General features: G+C 37.7%; 1 protein-coding gene across 4 annotated transcripts in view; it reads right to left on the bottom strand.

The window, feature by feature from the left end:
• Positions 1 to 18,697, bottom strand: part of PPP2R5E (protein phosphatase 2 regulatory subunit B'epsilon) — a 72,907-nt gene that overhangs the window by 4,504 nt on the left and 49,706 nt on the right. For all 4 annotated transcript variants that reach the window (XM_021554518.4, XM_021554519.4, XM_085580903.1 and 1 more), the window contains 10 exons: positions 15,434 to 15,535; positions 12,716 to 12,808; positions 8,635 to 8,765; positions 8,491 to 8,550; positions 7,761 to 7,869; positions 6,745 to 6,798; positions 6,594 to 6,644; positions 5,647 to 5,766; positions 4,420 to 4,547; positions 2,492 to 2,593 (listed from right to left, as the gene is read on the bottom strand). In XM_021554518.4, the coding sequence (XP_021410193.1) occupies positions 2,492 to 2,593; positions 4,420 to 4,547; positions 5,647 to 5,766; positions 6,594 to 6,644; positions 6,745 to 6,798; positions 7,761 to 7,869; positions 8,491 to 8,550; positions 8,635 to 8,765; positions 12,716 to 12,808; positions 15,434 to 15,535 (950 nt within the window). The remainder of the gene's footprint in view (positions 1 to 2,491; positions 2,594 to 4,419; positions 4,548 to 5,646; positions 5,767 to 6,593; positions 6,645 to 6,744; positions 6,799 to 7,760; positions 7,870 to 8,490; positions 8,551 to 8,634; positions 8,766 to 12,715; positions 12,809 to 15,433; positions 15,536 to 18,697) is intronic.

Genomic DNA, 18,697 nt, shown 5'->3' with positions numbered 1-18,697 from the left:
TATATTAAAAAATATATAGCTGACATTAAAGAGCTGCACTAATTTTCTTGAACACAACTGCAATTTTCCTAACATATATTTAACTTTCATTTTTAGATTTTCTTTTTTTTGTTACCTACATAAATTTAACTCAAGCAGTATAGAAAGAGCATAAAATGTAAGCTGAGGAAAGTGACAGTGTTCATAGACACTAATTTGCAATGAGGATTTAAAAAATGCAGTGGACTTTTACTACAGAACTGTCAAAATTATAAGCATTAACATTTTGGACTAAGTTATGCAATTATTTTTATGTTTATTTAAGATCTACATAATCTTGTAAATCACAGCAACTTTCTAGAAAGTATTCCCTTATTCTTTTAAAATCACTACTATTAGTTACATTGACTACTGGCTCAGGCACCAACCAAAGCAAAGTTCAAGCTGCAAGATGTGCCTTTTGTTCAGTGAGTTACTCTTTTCCCACACCAAATTCCTGAAAGATCTATGTAGCATTTGCTTTAACAACAGACTTCAGTGGCTGATTTGATAAAATTAAACAGCAAACCTAACATTTACTTTACCTGCATTGTTTGCTTTCTAAATTTCCTGTCTGCCACAGCTTACTGTGAATAAACCTCCTTGAGACTGCAAGGCTTTCAAGTTCTATGACATCACCTTGTAGGCTTAGATGAAATGGAAATCTAACAATGACAGATACACAGATTCTCTGCCAGTCACATGACAGAAGTCTTGAGAAGTATTTCAAGGGATTAGAAACATTCCTACACTTTGATTCAGTCAACATACCAACATCTGGCTCATTTGTTTGGAATTTTGATTTCCCAGGAAGATGTTAGACATATAAAAAATACAAACAACTTTCAGATAAATCCCTGAAGAACAGTAAACGGAAATTAAGAGCCTAGTGTTACTAGAAAGTTTTTAAAATGAAATACAAGAGTAAGTGAAATAGCCTTACATTTTCAGGCTACTTACCAATATTTATCTTCTAATCATTAAGAAATATGTGCCTGCTTACCTAAAGGTCTGTTAGAGAATGATCACCTCATCCAACTTACCTATTTGACCTATCTTAGCCATTAATATTGAATGTATTTCTCCTCAAGTTTTAAGTGATATCAAAGCTACCCTTCTGAAATGTGGTTTTATTGAGATGTTAAAGATTTTTTGAAAATTTAAGGTAAATACCTTGGCTTATACATTCAGAATTTAAAATTATAAGAAGTAAATAAAAATGGTGAAATGGTTAGCACCAGCCTTGGTAAGAAATACAGTGTCAGCAGGTGCAAAAGGAATTCTTTGTGCTGTTCAGCCACTGAACTTCCCCCATTATCCAGACATGGGACACACCACTGCAGCATCTGGTCCTGTTCAGAGCAAAACTTCTCATCTTAAGGGGCAAAGTGCAACCACAAATTGATTCAGGTCACCAAGCTGCCTCAGTGAATATCTGGACTAGATGATCAGTCCTAAAATTCTCTGTCTTTTTGCTAGGAAACCACACAGTTTGTCTCAACTGCACTACGTGATTGGGCCTTATTTATCAATACATATCAAGAGGATCTGGCTTCTTAGTTTAAATATATCTCTAAACAAGTCTCTACAAGTAAAATAACATTAATGAACTAGCCTGTTATGTGCAGATTTTTTTTATGTGCTATGAATGAATGGAAGGCCAGTGACTCCAGTCACACAAGTCAAAAAATTACAACAGCCAAGAGACTTTCAAGGTTGGACTACCCTAAAAACTTCTGCTGACATGCAGAACGCTTTGCATTACTTAGGTATGGCTTGAAAGAAGTTGCAGCCTTTTCAAAGTTCCTGAAATTTGCTCCTTTTTTCCACCTAATCTTTGCATAAGGTGAAACTTTTGAGAAAAGATGCTGCACTGTAATGGAGAAATAAAGATTAGGAAAAAAGGGAGAAAAGACAAGAAGCCACTGGAGTTGAACTAATACCTCTATGAGTGGTGTATTTATTGGATCCTACATGCTGAAAGATTGAGATATAGCAGGACATCTGAGTAAGAAATAAAAAGGTTGGGAGATGTCTCTTTGCTTTAAGATCACATCCAGCCAACAAACAGCAGCTTGTAAAATCATAGCTTAGGTGTTTCCCTCATGTCTCTTTCCAAACCTCAGTCTAACTTTTTTTTTAAAGTCTTTAAGCAGAGTGTTATCTTTAAACCCTTCTTTTCCTTTTATCATTAAAGATCTTGATACACTGAAGTGTTTTGGAATGTGGAGTCAAAAAGGAATTGCATGAGGAATGTGGATTCCTCATGCAATGGATCCTGTATTTAATAAAGCCTAAAGAACAACCTGCACACAATCTCACATGCTGCAATGAGAAGCCTAACGAGCAGGCAAGGGCAAAAATGGGGCAGTGTCTCTTATGTCTGAGATTCTGCAACTGCTCCTGAGTGTAAGGGGAGAACTAAACTGCAGGCCTTGGGCACAGCTGACAAGAAAAAGCTTTAAAAAGTTACCGCTGACGATCTGACTTGTAAGTGGCTGTCAGCTCGTCAAACATGGTGCTGTTCATTTCCATAAATGCCTTCAACACATTGTAGACTAAAGCCACAATAGCCCTGTGAAACATGGAAAAAGAAGAAAGAAAGGAATCCATTAGTTTCAGGTGAAATCAAACGTGAAATAAAAAGTGTCTTCTCTTCCCAGCCTTTCTGTGACCAATTCTGTTCCTGCAAGTATGGTTATGTAAATTCTTCAATTTCAGTGAAACTACTTTTGATTAACATGCTTAAAGGTGAGAATCAGCTTTCATGTCCCTACTGACTACTGAAATGAAGCAGGCCAAAACTCTAAGGTAAAAGGCAAACAACAGAAAGCTATTACATATAACTACAGTCTCTTCCCTCATGCTGTGGAGCAATTCTGAATGCAACTTCAGAGATTCAAATCTCAATGCTGGCAGAAGGAATAGAATTCAAACACAAAATGAAAGTGATTCACATTTCCTTATGACTCTTCTATGAAGCTGAATATTCAGTGCATCTATGCAAAATACAAAGCTGTATTTCAAGAGTGATTTCCTTGTGCTCATACAGTTCATATTCATTTTCCCTTTCACAGTTCCTGATCCACTACTCTGGCTGTTATATTCTGACCCATGGCTGCTGAAGAAGCAGCTCTTCAGCCAGGAGGCAATGAATCAACACCACAAGTGCCAGGAACCTTTGGAGCTAATCCTTACAGGACACACAAACTATGTGCCATTTCCCATGCACCCCTGTCTCTCTCATCTCTTTAAATAAACCTTCATTTTTGTTGCCTACGTGAAAAACTTTCTTAAAAATATAAAAATTCTTTAAACAGCTCCTTTATTTTAGATGTGTCTTTACCTGGCTCGTAAAATTAGAAGGAAAAATTAGCAAAATTACTAAGGGTATGAAAAGTCTGAACTGGGATACTGGAATATTCTCATTACCAGAAGCATCCCAGTGCCTACTATTAAAAGGTTAGAGACTGGTACTGGAGTACTGTGCCATGGAAAGTGTCCTTTTGTGAGCAATGTTAAGTTACAGAGGCTCTTCAGCAGCATTAGATTTGTCATGTAAGCACACAAACTTCAGAATTTGACTAGGTACAGAACAAAAAGACCAATGTTTGAAGAAATGAAATATTTTACAGTAAGGTATCAAAGCAACTGAGACCAGAACATAGCACAGTTCGTTAAAAATACTGGGTTTACTAAATACTAATCATCTTGACTTAGGAAAAGCTTTCCAACTAAAATAAAGGATATATGCCATCTCGCTGTAATAGGATTTTTCATAAAAACAATTTTTACTAGTTCATTCAGTTTAAAATAAAATTGCCTAATTATCACAACATCAATATTAAGTAACTGCTCAATTATTATCAAGAGAACAGATGAATTTAAATAAATTTAGAAAAAACAACCCAACCTAAGAATATACTGTCTGTATGTTTCATGGATGTTTAAAAAAAATTCAACACCAAAAGTCTCCCAGAGGTATCAGCTGATGATACAGCCACAAAGCTTTATTAATGCCAAGTGATATTCTTCTAGACAATTTACAATCAGCCTTAAAAGCCAACCCGTTTATAAAAAAACTGCGTAGGAGAAACACTTGATGAGCAACATTTTTCCTTCAATAATAATGTAACATTTAATTTCTTCTTTTTTCCAACTTGTTAGAAGACCTATTTTTATCCTACAAAGTAGTGATTTTTGTACACATACCAGTTAATTAAAAACACTGAGACAAGCTCATGTGCAGGCTAATATATACTGTCATTAACAGAGCTGCACTTGCTCAGAGCAGCTTTGAGTCTGCATCTCTCCCATTCAGATGTTCTGCAGCAGACATTCCCTGAGTTTATCAGTGAGATGTCAAATGGTAAGAGATAAAGTGTAAATGCACAAACTTACGGATTCCAGTGTTCTTTAGAAATCCTGTAAAGGCTGGAAAACATGATGGGAAGTATAACATTTGAGTTCTCCTCTATCAAACTCATGATGTATTCATTATTCCAATAATACAGCGCTCTTTCAGCCACCTTTGAGTCAAAGAAATAAAATATTAACAGGAATTCAGACACCTGTAATTTTGTGATTTTCTGATAGAAAAACAAATCACAGATAAATTCTACAAAGATGAGCTACCAGGAGTCATTAGTTTTGGAATTAAACTACTCTAATCAGTAGCATAACATGCATTAATGGAATTAATTTCTATCCTGCAGCTCTGATCCCTCAGCACCCACTCTCTATTTCCTGAGAAATGTGTTATTGCTCACTGCAGACTGGGTGCAGACACAGCATCAGTGCTGCAGTTGAGGAGGGGAAGGAAGAGCAGACAGACTTCCCATCACCCTTTCCCTCAAAATCAGGAAGAGTGCAATTGGAAAAAACCTAGCAGTGCTGGAATACCAAAGGAAGAAGACAGGGAAAGGCCCAACAGCTGGGCTGAATAAGAGAGGAGAAATCTTAAGTGTGGGGAAGGTACTAAGGACAGTAATTACCCTGGAGAAGAGCTGAGGGTTAGGAAGGAGGATGCTGCTCTGAATCATAATTTTAAAAAGATGTAGTCCAAGGAAGAGCTGGAAAATCGCATCTGTCTTTGTGCCAGGACAGATCACCAAGCTTAATATGGAGACACTACAGGCCATGAACCCTATATCCTCTTCACATATCCATTTACATCCCATTCATTCCCCTTTCTCCCATTATACAATGTAATTAAAATAGGCTACAGTTTGTGTCACCTCTAACCAGACACATGGTCACAAGGTTAGGAGGAATAAAGTTAGAAAACAGAAACTGCACAAGAATTGCACCAAAAGCAGGGAACAAATCCACCCTGCAGGGTCTACAGGGCCAGCACCTGCCACCCTCAGTGAGAAGGGCTCAGAGTCTGCTTGGACACAGGTTAAGGATTTGTGAGGGGCTCAGAAGGGCAAGCTCTGTGCTGTAACCCCAAACACCTCTAACAAGTTATTCATGGAGCTCAGACCTAACCTTCCACCCCAACATATCCTCTTCATCAGAAGACAAGCATTTAAAAACATAACATAGAATAATATTTACATTTGGCAGGAGTTATGTTTGAAACTGAGACTATACATTCCTATATAAACAATAACCTTTACCACTGACCTGAAAATGAGGGCTAGAGACACACTTGGCAATTTGTTTAAACAAGGGTTCCTGGATTTTGACAAATTGTGATGGTTCAATTACATCCAAGATTTCCTCCAGCTCTCCTAGGAACATGACCTAAAGACAAAAAAGAAAACATTGAATGGAAAACCTCCCAATCATCTTGTTCTGCAGAATGCTGGTAACCTCCAAATTCTACTGCTTCAGGAAGAAATGGAAACCTCACCAGCTCAGTGAGACCCTTTCTCAAAAAATGTCATCAGTTCTACCACTGGCAGCTTTTTGACTCAGTCCCTTAAAACAAGGACAAGTTTCTTCTTCAAGTGCTGCATGTAAAGTATTTTGAATGAAATTCAGAACTGCACCAGCATATATATCCATGCTGAAAACCTTGTCTCATAAAAAGATCTGAACAATCAAAGCTTAAACTTTAATAACTGAGGAGATTCTCCTAATTTTACCTCATTTTTGAGAGTAATATTGAAAATAACAGTTTTGCTTTTTCACAAAACCTCACACTAAGGAAATTCTGATGTGCATCTGAAAACAAAAATGTACATGTTTAACTGCATCTTTAACATGTTTAGCATGTAAAGTATCTTTCATCCTCACTGGAAAAATACTGCCTTCATATAGAAACAATTCCAAATCTAACAGAGTTTTTGAACCTATCCTCAACTACGTTTATTTTCTCCTTTCTAAAACATTCTCTGCAGCAGTACAAGGAATTATTTTGTGAATGAAACCAGACTAATCAAACTTCTCACAGTCAAAACTGTTCAAAAAATTAGAATTAAAGTACTGAAAAAACATCTACAAGAAATAATACCAAGATTCACCACAGCATGTGCTATCAATCACAGATTATTTAAAGATTCTCTGCTGACTATGTTTTAGAGCAAAATAACCCTTTTTTTTTTTTGTACTACTAGCATATCACTTACCTCTTTCTGACTGCACGTTTTTGGCCAGAATTTCATTAAACCTCTAATGACCTAAATTAGAAGGAAAAAGAAGTTAGATTTTTTTACTTTTCCCTCTACAGGGTAAACTATTTGTAGTAAAAAAAAAAAAAAGTATGAAAGAAATATTTACTGGTTCTGTGAGTGAGGGGTCTTTCTCCAGAAACTGTACTATGCAATACGCCAGCTGTGAGGAGGTAAGAATTTACAAAAACAAAATTAGAACATTTCTATTAAAAAAAACCACAAAACCCAACTTCTTTTAAAAATAGACACTTAAGGCAAGATGCTATTCCGCTCTCTCAAACTACATCCAATTTTAGAATACATTCAAAGTTCAGTTTATAAGAAAGAAGAGGACACTTTACAAGAACAATTACAGTGACAAAGTAGAATGTAAAATAAAAATCAGAACAACTTGGAATTCTAAATACAGTCACACAAGCAGTGTTTTGAAGCTTCTGCTACTCTCAAAGTGCAACATTTTACTAATTTTATACAGCAAAGTCATGAGAATTCTTGCAAGATGAGTCGACACAGCTAAAACCTGGAATAACATACTTAGAAAGCAGAGCTTTATCACCATAAGAAATACTGAAAATTTTCACTATTTGAAAATCAGAGACAGGCAAGAGGTAGCAGTTATCAGAGGAAAAATTACATCATGAAAACTTAAAAGTACAAAAAGATGTATGAGAACATAAATGCAGAATTAAGGACTCTGTGAGGGAGAATATTAAACAAAAAAATGTGGGTATTAATATTCAGAAGATTGTCAGGGTGAAGAAGAGCCTTGACAGGACAAGACTAAGGAAACCCAAACATCCCCTTGGGAGAGAGAACGGGAAAGGCAAACTTGTGAGAATGAGAGAAGAGCAGAGAGGAAAACCTAGAGAGACAGCTTAACTACTAAATAAAATTTCCTAACTATTACAGATGTATGTTATGCTTTTAATTATCTAATCAGAACAAAAGCTAGATATTTATCATACAGACGATATTGAATTAATTTTGAAAAAATCTATTGCATTTTTTCCACATTTAGAATTTTCCCCCACTTTTTATGTGAATGTAATTAAATTTACAAAGCAACCTTAAAAAATATACATACAGTTCTTACTGAACAGAAAATATTCTCATAATTTCTACCTGTGCATGGAAGAGTGATAAACTCCTGACTGTGTGTAAAGGGATCAGCACCTTCACCAGAAACTGTTTATGCTCTGCCTTAAGAGGTAAAGCAAAACCATTGATAATACTGGAAATAAGAGAAGAAATATCCGTTAGTGTCATCATCACAAATGACAATACTGAGGTCTGAACAAGCACTTTCTAGATTAAAATATATTAGCAGTCAGCAGCTGTTTACAAACAGCACTTAGAAACAGCTGCTGACTTTGGTCCTGTTTTACATTAGCAGGGCATTACATATGTAGGTAAAAACCCAGTTCCCATTAGGAATAACCACATAAACAGCTGCACAAACCTGTTGCCAAACAGAGAAGACCTTGTCTATGTGGTCGGTAAATCCATGTGAGCAAGGTGGGCTCGAATAATTAACCCACCAAAATTAGACCCACTCAAAACATTCACTCTGCTAAGTGTTCTCAGAAGAAAATAATTCTCCAGCATGTAAGAATGAAGTGTGCGGTATTTAATGGACTCACACACACAAAATTAATCCAACACTTTGGCTGTAACTTGCATGTAGCTATATATTCTTGGCAAAGATGGGACAGATTTGCACAGGGGCTTAAAGATGAGTATGTGCACACATCTGTTTTCAGAATCAGGGATTATCATAATACTTTTTCCGATTGTGACACTACCCTGATGTGTCCACAAGTCTGAGTTAGATAATAAATAAAGACTCCTTTACCTTCCTAAAATTTCCAACAGTTCAGCTACGCCATTGAAGTGTTCGGTTTCATAAACAAATCTAAAAAAAGAAAAGTTAAATATAAGCAATATATCAGTTTCCTAAAGGGTTCATGAGGGAAAAGTGCCTTCTTCCACAACTTACCGTAGAAAAATATTATTAATCTGTTTTCGGATAAATGCTCTAAGACCCAGGAACTTGCCATAAATTCTGTGCAAGACTGTTTTTAGGTAGTCTCGTTCCCGAGGGTCTTCGCTGTCAAACAGTTCCAACAGCTGTGTTTAAAGGAAAAAGAGAACTGAAACAGGACACATTTGACAAGTAGGATACACAGACTTCTGTATGAAACTGAATTCATGAAAACACATGAATGAAAGAATGTGACATCCATGGTACCCAAGCAGTAGATATTTAATATTAAAAACATCTGCTGGAACCTCAGTATAACATCATAAAACTCAGAATAATAGATTTGTTATTAACTAGCTCCAAAATGCTGCCCTTCTCCCCAAAAATAAACATACAACAGTTTGCCTTTTACCATCCACCAGGAGATCCTCATTTGCTCTAAGACTTTGTTCTCCCAACGTTGTGTCAAGGTCACATTTTTCTAATTGTTTTTAATTCAAATGATGAGTTCTGAAGCCTGCCCAGTGATTGCGTGGCCCTCACACTGTGGAAAGACTCAACAGGGAAGTCCATGCCAGCAATGGATCTGCTGTTACAGGATCTCCACCAATTGCCACAAATCAAAAGCACCAGAGGGAATTAATCCTTCACTTTGAACAAAATGGTGATTTCATTATCAATGCCAATTAAAAAACCAAACCAAAACGATGAATAAAGAAAAAAAAAACCAATAGAAAACCCATATTTACTAAGTATTTAAGTAGCTCTTAAATACACAGCAAAATGGTTATGTGAGACTCAGTCAAGAGAGAAAGTATTTTAGTGTCTGGTATTGTCCAAAATATATCCCAAACACTGACACCTGAAGCTGCATGAAATGAGCAGCAGGAATATCACCTGCAGATTTTTGTTTTGTTCCCCTTGAATCCTCCACCACAACAGTATGAGCTTTCCCTTAGCCACCCTCTTAATTTCCTTGTGACACCACTACATTGGCTATTCTGGTGGATGTTTGGAATCAATTCAGAGGCAAACTTTAAAGTAAAAAGCACAAGCAACTGCCACAAATGTGCAGAAACCAGGGAATTTTAGGTAATTTTTAGTAATCATAGGCAACCAGTATCTGTCTTGCATGAAATAAAGCAACTGTGAACCAGTACCTGTCTTGCAAGAGAAATAAAGACAGTTTGTCAAACAGGCCTTACAAATGGGTAAGATGCTGTCAGAAAATCATCACAGGAGTGGCAGAAAACAAAATTAACTTATATTCACTAACAGATAAATTATAAACACCTATTACAAGTAGATATGTCAGTGTATGCATTCTACACCTGATCTCTGTTAAACTACTATATAACTTTGAGGAGGTGAAAAAAGATAGGAAAAAAATATGATTAAAAGTTGTTAGGCTGTCTGGGATTTTGTTTTCTAACATCCAGGCCTAGCTGGATGTACACATTGATCCTCATTGTTTGGAACATTTCTGCAACTTGCAATGAGACCTCTCTGTATCTTCCTTGCAGTAAGAATCTGTGGTGGGGATTTCATGAGGTTTGTCAGCTGCCCTCCAGAGGTTATCAACACATTGCTCTGCTCAATTAGTTCTAGATTTAAATAAATAAATAGTCATCTCATCCTTCCCCAAATAGCACATTTCAGCCTAAGACAGCAAACAGCTGGAAACACTTATGTTTTTTGTTTTCTTACTGGATTGAAAAGTATTTATATTTCCAGTTCTCTTATGCAGATCCTCTCTGGAAACACTACTAAACTAAGACTCTCATTAAAAAAAAAAAAAAAAAAAAAAGAAAAAAAAACCCAACAATTATTTTGCTATGCCCAATTTGTTATCAGGTTTCAATAATAAAGTCTTATTTTTATGAATAAGCTTCAAGACTTCCATAATTTATTCTGACTATTCTAAACACACATAGAAAAGGGAAATTAATTTTCCAAAATAGCAACCTACATAACACAGAGACTTGTGGATATATTTGAATAGTATGTCTCTTAGCAACCACTGCCAACCATTTCAAACTGTACATAAGCAGGCTTTAGAAATGAACAGCTACACTGGTAAATACAGTATTTTATTAAAAAATACAGCCGAAAGCCAGAAACACAGCTATACTTCAGAAAAAAAGAAAAAAGCAAGTAAACAAACAAAAAGTTTGGAAAAAGTCCATTAAAAAACACTAACTTTTAAATATTTTTTTCATACAGGCATCCTTACTGCCAAGAAGCACCTCATTAATTTTTTTAAATTAAATATTAACTTTGAGAAAAAGCTGATTCCAAATACTCCAAATGTCCCATTTGTGTGGTCAGTGTCACAAGACACCATAATGTTTCGTGTTCTTAAGTCTCAAATTGCTTTGCTATGTAAGGGATCTCAGTTGCAGATACTCAGGATTTACTCCTGACACACAACAAACACAACAGGAAGTGGAAGGATGCCCCAGTTCCTACAGTTCACCACAAAGTATTTAAACACATGGAAATAAAACTATTTGCTTGTGTGTGTATATGCATATATAAATTCTGAACAGAACTTTTTACAGAAAAATGTGAATTTTAAATTGACACACTGTGCACAGCAGTACAAAAATGTGCACCACCAAACCCCATGGCAAGAACATAGGAATCCCTAGAACTCCTTTGACCTCTTAATTGTCATATCATGTTTTCTGATATGTACATTTTCAGATCTCATATTCCCCTCTTTCAGTAGATGCTATTCTTCCATTTAATAGATTTAATGAAAACTAGTAAGATTTAAAAAATCCCCTTGGTTTAGACCCATTCTCCTGTGCCAAACTGACAGTTTTGGAAGTCTTAAAAGGGTGTGAGTGGGATGTTGCCAGTCATGACCAAGTTCAGCAGCACAGAACAGGAGCATCTAAGAATTATTTTTACTAGATTCTTGAAGGAGAGCACATGCATTCATCCTAACACAATCCGTTCTATCTAATGAAACTAAAACCAGCCTGGAAAAACCTGTCAGGAGAGATTTGTCATGCATATTCTTTTATCTTCACCAGGTACTGGATGAACACATTGGTGCACCTCCTTGTCAAATCAGTACTGAGATGAACAAAAAGGAAACCACCAGAGGTTTGATCCAGATGAAAAATGCTCTTGTGTTTAGGAGATGGATAAAATAAGAATTTAAGAATGTCCTGTTGTTTTTGTAGGATGAAAAAGTCTTACGATATCGAGAAGGAAACTGAGTTCCCTTCTTTGAAACTTGGAATCTAAGGACAGAAATTGCTCTGCTTGCTACATTTTTCAGGTATTCTTTATCCAAACAACATACATGAACAGTAAAAGCACAACTTTTATTGTCTGAGCAGAGAAAAATAAAAGCTCCATGAGTGATAAGGGGCAAGAGAAAGGTCTTCAGAAATGCTGAGTATCTCCTACCAACTCTGGTTGCTTTTTCATTCAAGTGTCAGCCTGCAAGGAAACTCCATTTTCTAATTAAATAGGTATCATTCTAAATTCCCCTGATTTCAAAAGAAAGCTACAGACAGCATCAAGCACAAAGTTCTTTTTGACTCTGCAGTTACCCAAAAAACTCATGAAGGGAAAACAAAACCCAAGGCAGGCCTGTTCTCAAATCTAAAGACAAAAAAATCTGTCTGTGGAGTGTCCTGGCTTACCCCAGAAACAACTTCCTTCAGCCACCTCTGTATGTATAAGCAACACCAAGACACATAAAACTGGTGTTTAAGTTATCTCTCTGGATAGAGAGAACAGCACTTTGAGACTACTTGGTAGCAAACTTTTCATTTTTCAACAGTTACTGTTTCAGCTCCATCTCAAAACCAGCAAGTCAAATATTTTGACTGAGGAATTGAAACTGGATCCAAACCATCTATTTTATGTACCTATATTAACAGAGACTGACATACAAACACACACACCTTTTTCCACTATCTCCACAGAGTGAAAACTTTCATTGTAGATGCTAGTTTAGTCTTTTTCTGTTGCAAATGAAGTTACACTCTCAAATTCTGAACAAAATCTTTTTAAAGGAGTTTTTATTTGTTTCCCAAAAGCGACACTAAGCTTTAAAAAAAGCACAGCAGCTTACCTGCAATACAAATTTCTGATCTATGTACTTTTTGGCAATGCTGGGCTGAAATTCTTGGCTTTCCAAAAATCGTATGAAAAACTCATATACAAGCTGCAAAAGAAAAAACAAACAAAACATGGGTTTAGTTTATTACTTGATTATTGTTTATATTTTTGAGTATTTCTGTATATTATTTTGTTAGACAATTAAAAAATGCTTCTTTTTCCCCAGTACAAAGGGTTAAAAAATTTTAAAAATATTTTTCTTCTTTATCAAATTGCCATCTTTTAGTTAAAATTAATTACATGAGCTTTTTAAGCTGTCTTTGCTTATTTAACTCCAGTCAAAGACATTTCATCACCAAGAACAGGCACTGCCATCTTGTAATGCTTGTTATCATCTTGTAAAGCTTCCCAGAGTAATTGGGAAGCACATTTAAACTGCCCTCTGAACTGCTGAAGTCACATCAAATACAGACATTAGAATTCTGAAGGGGTTGGTGAAACAGTTGGAAATATTTAAATTAAATTAGAAACTGCTTATAAGAGTGTTCTAGTACAACTTGAAACACAGAGGAAGAATACAAACCAGAATTTATTCAGAAGTTCCTAACTTACTGTAAAGATTAGCCTCAGGGCTGCCGAAAATCTGCTTATTTTCATGCAATTCCATCTCTACCTAAACTCTTCAGTGGGACAGCAAGATTTTTCATTTAGTGGAGAAAAAGAAGAGTATAAAAAAACAGGGAACAAGGAAGTGAAGTGAAACAGAGACTGCTGTGGCCCCCTAAGACAGCAGCTCTAATCTGTCACTGATAATGAGCTACCAGCCAGCCATTCTCTTTGCAGAACCTTTTCATTAAGAGCAGCCATTGAAAATTTTTTCCTTTTTGTCTTTAGTGAGTAGGAATATTGATACTGAAAGGCGAAAGGAAGCTTAAAAATTACATTTTAAAATAATTTTAAACTTTTCCATGACAGCAATATGCTGCAAAACTGCTGCTGGTACTTTATAACAGTGTTCTGACTTCTTAAAGGAAGCAATAGGAAATCAAAAATAAGGAGAGAGGTTTAGAAAGAAGTTGTGGGAAAAGTGACACCTTACATAACACCAACATTAAATCATCAGGAAATCAATTCCATTGACTTTTCACAAATACTTTGGTGAATTTCTTCTTGACAATGGTAAGTCATCCACTGGATAAGAAATTCCATCATTTCCATGCAATAACTTTCTGAACTACAGCACCAGTGTCACTTAATGTGCTGTTTCCAGGCAGGCACAGCTCCTCAGAGCTGCCTTGAAGTTTTGAACATTCTTATTTTTTGTGAAATTTAAATATAAATGAGGGATGAACCTACATTTCAACAGATTCTGAATTAGAGAGCACAAAAGAGTGAAAAAAAAAACACTCACAGGATTGTGCATGCAACTGTAAAATAAAATCCTCATTTCAGGCTGAGATCAACTCTGCTCCTTTGCTCACAAAAACTCCCAAACTCCACAAACTGTTACTCAAGCAAAATTCCTGTAAATTTACCAGTGATGTGAGTCATTATCCTGACTAACACACACAGGATCTTCATCTAGATTTTCTATGAAGGAATTTACTGCATTAGCATCAAGGATGTTTTCTCCAGTTTAGTTTATGTTCTTCATTCAAAATCACAGAATGATGGAACGGGTTGGGTTGGGTTGGAAAGGACATTAAAGATCATCTCATTTCACCCACCCCTGCCATGGGCAGGGACACCTTTCCCAAGAGCAGGTTGCTCATCCAACCTGGCCTCCAACACTCCCAGGGATGGGGCAGCCACAGCTTTTCTGGGCAAGCTGTGCCAGGGCCTCACACCCTCACAAGTCAAGAACTTCTTAGTGAGTGTAATCTGAATCTCTCCTTGTCCTGTCACTATCTGACTGTGTAAAAAGTCACCCTCCCTTGATTTTCATAATCTCCCTTTCACGTACTGGAAGGCTGCAGTGAGGTTTCCCTGGAGCCTTCTCTTCTCCAGGATGAACAACCCCTGCTCTCTCTCAGCCTGTGCTCACAGGACAGGAACTCCAGCCCTCTGATCATCTTTGCACTCTCTCTGGACCCACTCCAACAAGTCTACAACTTTCTTGTGCTAATAACTCCAAACCTGGATGCAATGTTATCCCACATGGGGGTGGAATCCCAAAATCCCTTCTTTTGACAAGCGAAATTCAGAGGAAGGGATGCTACTTAGTGAGCTTGAAACCTGCTCCAAACACCTGGGAGCAAACCTTGACTCAAGGAGAGGAAGGAGGACTTAGATAGGGATGCAGCTTCTCATTCATTTTTCTGATCAGCTGCCAACACCTGTGCACTTTCATATGAATATTACCCACCCTCAATAAAGCAAAACTGCCAGCAGTGTCATCCTCACAATGCTCTTGCTGAAGTTGTTGAAAAATACTTGTGCATCAAAGCAGTTGGTAAAGTAAAATAATATTTAAATCAGCGAAGGACAACAGGAATATGAGGGACACCATCAATATAATTTTGAAAGAAAGCTTTAACATTTTACAACTATCACAAATTTCTCTCCCATCTCTGTAGGTACCGTATTAGAATCATAAACAGTATTAATACATGTTATTATTAAGTGTCTCACTGACTAGTTCTGATTCACAGATTTAAAAAAAAAAGCTGAGAAAATTATTATATACACCAAGCAACAACAAGAATTTCTTCTGAGGTAAAGAATAAAAAACCTGTAAGTGCGGCCACGATGCCTCCAAGGTGGGCTCATCTTCTTCTGGATCGAATTCATTGCTGTCACTAGGTGGGAGAGTTCTGAAGATATTGCAAGATACCTGAAAAGGCAAAGAAAGGAGGATGAGATTCATTCTGCACACAGGTAATGGATTTCAGGACTCTGTATGTCTGTGTCTGCTCTATCCTCCATCACTTACACACTGTTTCTTTTTCCTGCTGTCTGACAAGGATCTTTAGCAACAGCACAGGGCTAAGGAACCTGTCACTTTACAAACCTGCCACCAGCCTAGGCTTTTCTCCTTTCCTCTGATATCCCAGCATTACCCAGTCTGCCACCATGTTCCAGAGGAGCCCACCAACATATAATTCCCAATCCTGATGGACATCAGTGGGGGCCAGGACTGTTTAAGAGTTCTGGGAAATACCTTCAACTTGTACTCCTAAAGTGTTGTCATACAGCATTTGGTTATTTTTGTCTGTACAGAGAAACATTAATGATTAAGGTCTCATCTGTCAGCACTCGTTAGGAGTTGCCAGTGCTACTCACACATTAAATGCTTGGACACCTCATGCCAAGTACAGAACTTGGTACAAAATGAAAGCAAATAATAGTATTTGCTCAACACTTAGCCTACATTTTATTTCATGCCTGGCTCGCTTTGCTTAATCTTATTTAGAGGTACTTTGGTGAGACTGCCTGGCTTTGTGAGGTTCATGCTATCAGCAAAGACTGAGCCAGAGAGCTTTCCTGGGTTAATTAGAGTGCTGAATGGAGCGTACAGCTTATTATGCAGCAAATCTGATAAACTGCAAACATGCTGTAGGGCCCCTCTGCACTTGGAAGGTGATGATGTGCCTTCCTTGCTCTGCTCCTGCGCATTTGACCCATCTCTAAGCTGGTTAATCAAACAGCTGGGAAAAGCAGCATGTTATCCCTAATCCATACATGACCTCTTCATAGTAGTTCAGACAAACTAAGCTATTTAAGATACAAAATTAGTATGTTCTTCAGCATCTTTGTTTATTTTTTCCAGCTTTTTTACTCCTGTAAATGTTTTCATCTGTAAGGAGTATTTTCAGTATGTTGGCAATTTAGTGAGAAAGGGCACTTTAAAGCCCACAGTTTAAATACAATCCAAATACTGATAAAATCAAGATTTAAATAGGGTGAAGTTTTAGAATTTGCAAGACAAACAGAACAGATTCAGGCACTGCAGAAACAGAAAGATGAAAGAAGCAAGTGCAGGAAAGCACACGTGGGTGCACCCGAGTGAGGGATGTTCACTGAACACAAAAGAGCGAGCAAGGCAAACCAGGGAGCACAGAAAACAAGAGGCCACGCTGGTTTGCGCTGGGACTTGTCCCTTCCTGCCACAAGAGGGTGTGTGCCACTGCACTGCCAGTCCTGCGGGCTCTACAGGAGCTCAGCACAGCTTTCAGCCCGGAGGGACTCGGCGCTTCCCGCAGCCGGAGCTGATGGGCGCTGAGCTCCTCCTGCCCGGCACCCACAGCACCGAGGGACTGCCCGCATTCAGCAGGACATCTTTTCCTCCTTTCTCCAGCCTCTTCCCCAGCTCATTCCCTTCTCTCAAGAGCCCCTTCATGAAGAGACATTTCTAATCTCATGAGAGGCCAAATAACTATTCCAGGAATACACACACATTACAGTTTGTCTTTCCTCAAGGATTCCCGAACTCCTCCTTCTACTATCCCCGATATGAAAATGCGGGAGAGGAGGAGAGTGATCACAATTAGCAAGACCGAGTTTCTGTGGTAGAACACAAAAGAGGATAGACAGCCCAAAGGATCCCCAAGTAGAAAGTGGGAAATGTACCTTGAATCCAACCATTCGGGATTCTAAAATACTTACTCAAGCATTTTTTGTTAATGCTTCACAGTCAAAAATCCCAGCTCTCTCAGGATTTGGATCAAAATAAGAAACTAGGAAAACCAAAGGCAGCTTTTTTTCCCCTTTTCTGCTTTAAATTTCATTTGAAACAGTAAAGAAAATTTTCTGCAAATTTAACTATACATGTATTATTAAAACTTGTACCTACAGATCACTCATCAGTTGTTTTGTTTAGAAACTGGAACAAATACTGAATTATGGCACAAGCAAAACCTGCAAGGGAAAGTACATACTTTCAGAATGAAAAGCTAAACAAAGACAAATTCCTGTAAGACTCAAATTAAGTCAAACCAAGCCTAAGCAGTTAGTGCCAGGGCCTTACCAACATGACAGACGTATGAGAGGTTCAGCAACAATTAGCAAAGTTCCAGCACAGACACCTGGATCTTGAGCTTGGGACAAAATTAGTATGATCTCTGGAGAGTGCCTATTAAAAAATGCCAGTCTCAAGGCAACTCAAAAGCAGGGTTTTTTGCATAAGAAAATTAACATGCAGGAGTAAATGGAAGCTAGAATATTGTCCTAGTATGCAGTTTGGTCTCTTTTAATTTTCTGGTTTGCATTAGGAGTGAAGATAAGCTATGTGGAGCCAAAATGCAGACATTCTCCTCAGGAGAACAGACAGAACAGGTTATCTTTAAGTGATTTCCCCAGGTTATCATAACTTTAGAAGATAATGTGTGCCATTACAGTTACATTAATCACCACAACACAGCACAATAGCTCATTTACATGCAGTGTCAATTTATAGCACACTTATCTAAATCAGTAGCCTCTGGGTGGTTAATGTTTATAAGCCTCTAAGGGAGAACTGAAGGCAACGAGTCCTTCCATGCATGAACTGCCCAGCTGTATGTTGGAGACCCTGACAGCCATCACATCACACAGGAACACACCACACTGGATCTGGAAAGACTTTGTCTCAGGCATAAGGCAGCGATTTAGAATTTATCCCTGGGCTCAAGCATCATGCCAGAATTCCTTCAGCTGGATAGCTGAACCATTTCTCTCCTGACCCTTCTTGGATCATCAAGCCAGAGGACATCCCTGCCAGCCTGCATACACAATCCCCAGGGATTCCTCTCCCAAAGCCAACAGAAATGACTATGGATCAACACTGACTTCCGTCTGCCACTGATCAGGAACGCCTCCAAGCACAGATGATCCTCTGGAAGGCAAACCAGAACTCTAATATTCTAGAAGTTGTATCAAGACAGATTTCCCTTCTCTGTCCTCAAAAACACCTGCACCCTCTTCCCCATGGCTGCACCTTTCAGAAGCACACACCAAACTGGGTGTACAGCTTCTCCACCATGCAGAATCTGAACATCCAAGTGCCAGAAACCAACTT

The sequence above is a fragment of the Lonchura striata genome, chromosome 5, assembly GCF_050655825.1.
Source record: "Lonchura striata isolate lonStrDom1 chromosome 5, ASM5065582v1, whole genome shotgun sequence".
Taxonomy (NCBI): Eukaryota; Metazoa; Chordata; class Aves; order Passeriformes; family Estrildidae; genus Lonchura; species Lonchura striata.
The sequence above is the reverse complement of the archived record's forward strand: the minus strand, read 5'-3'. Positions and strand labels throughout refer to the sequence as shown.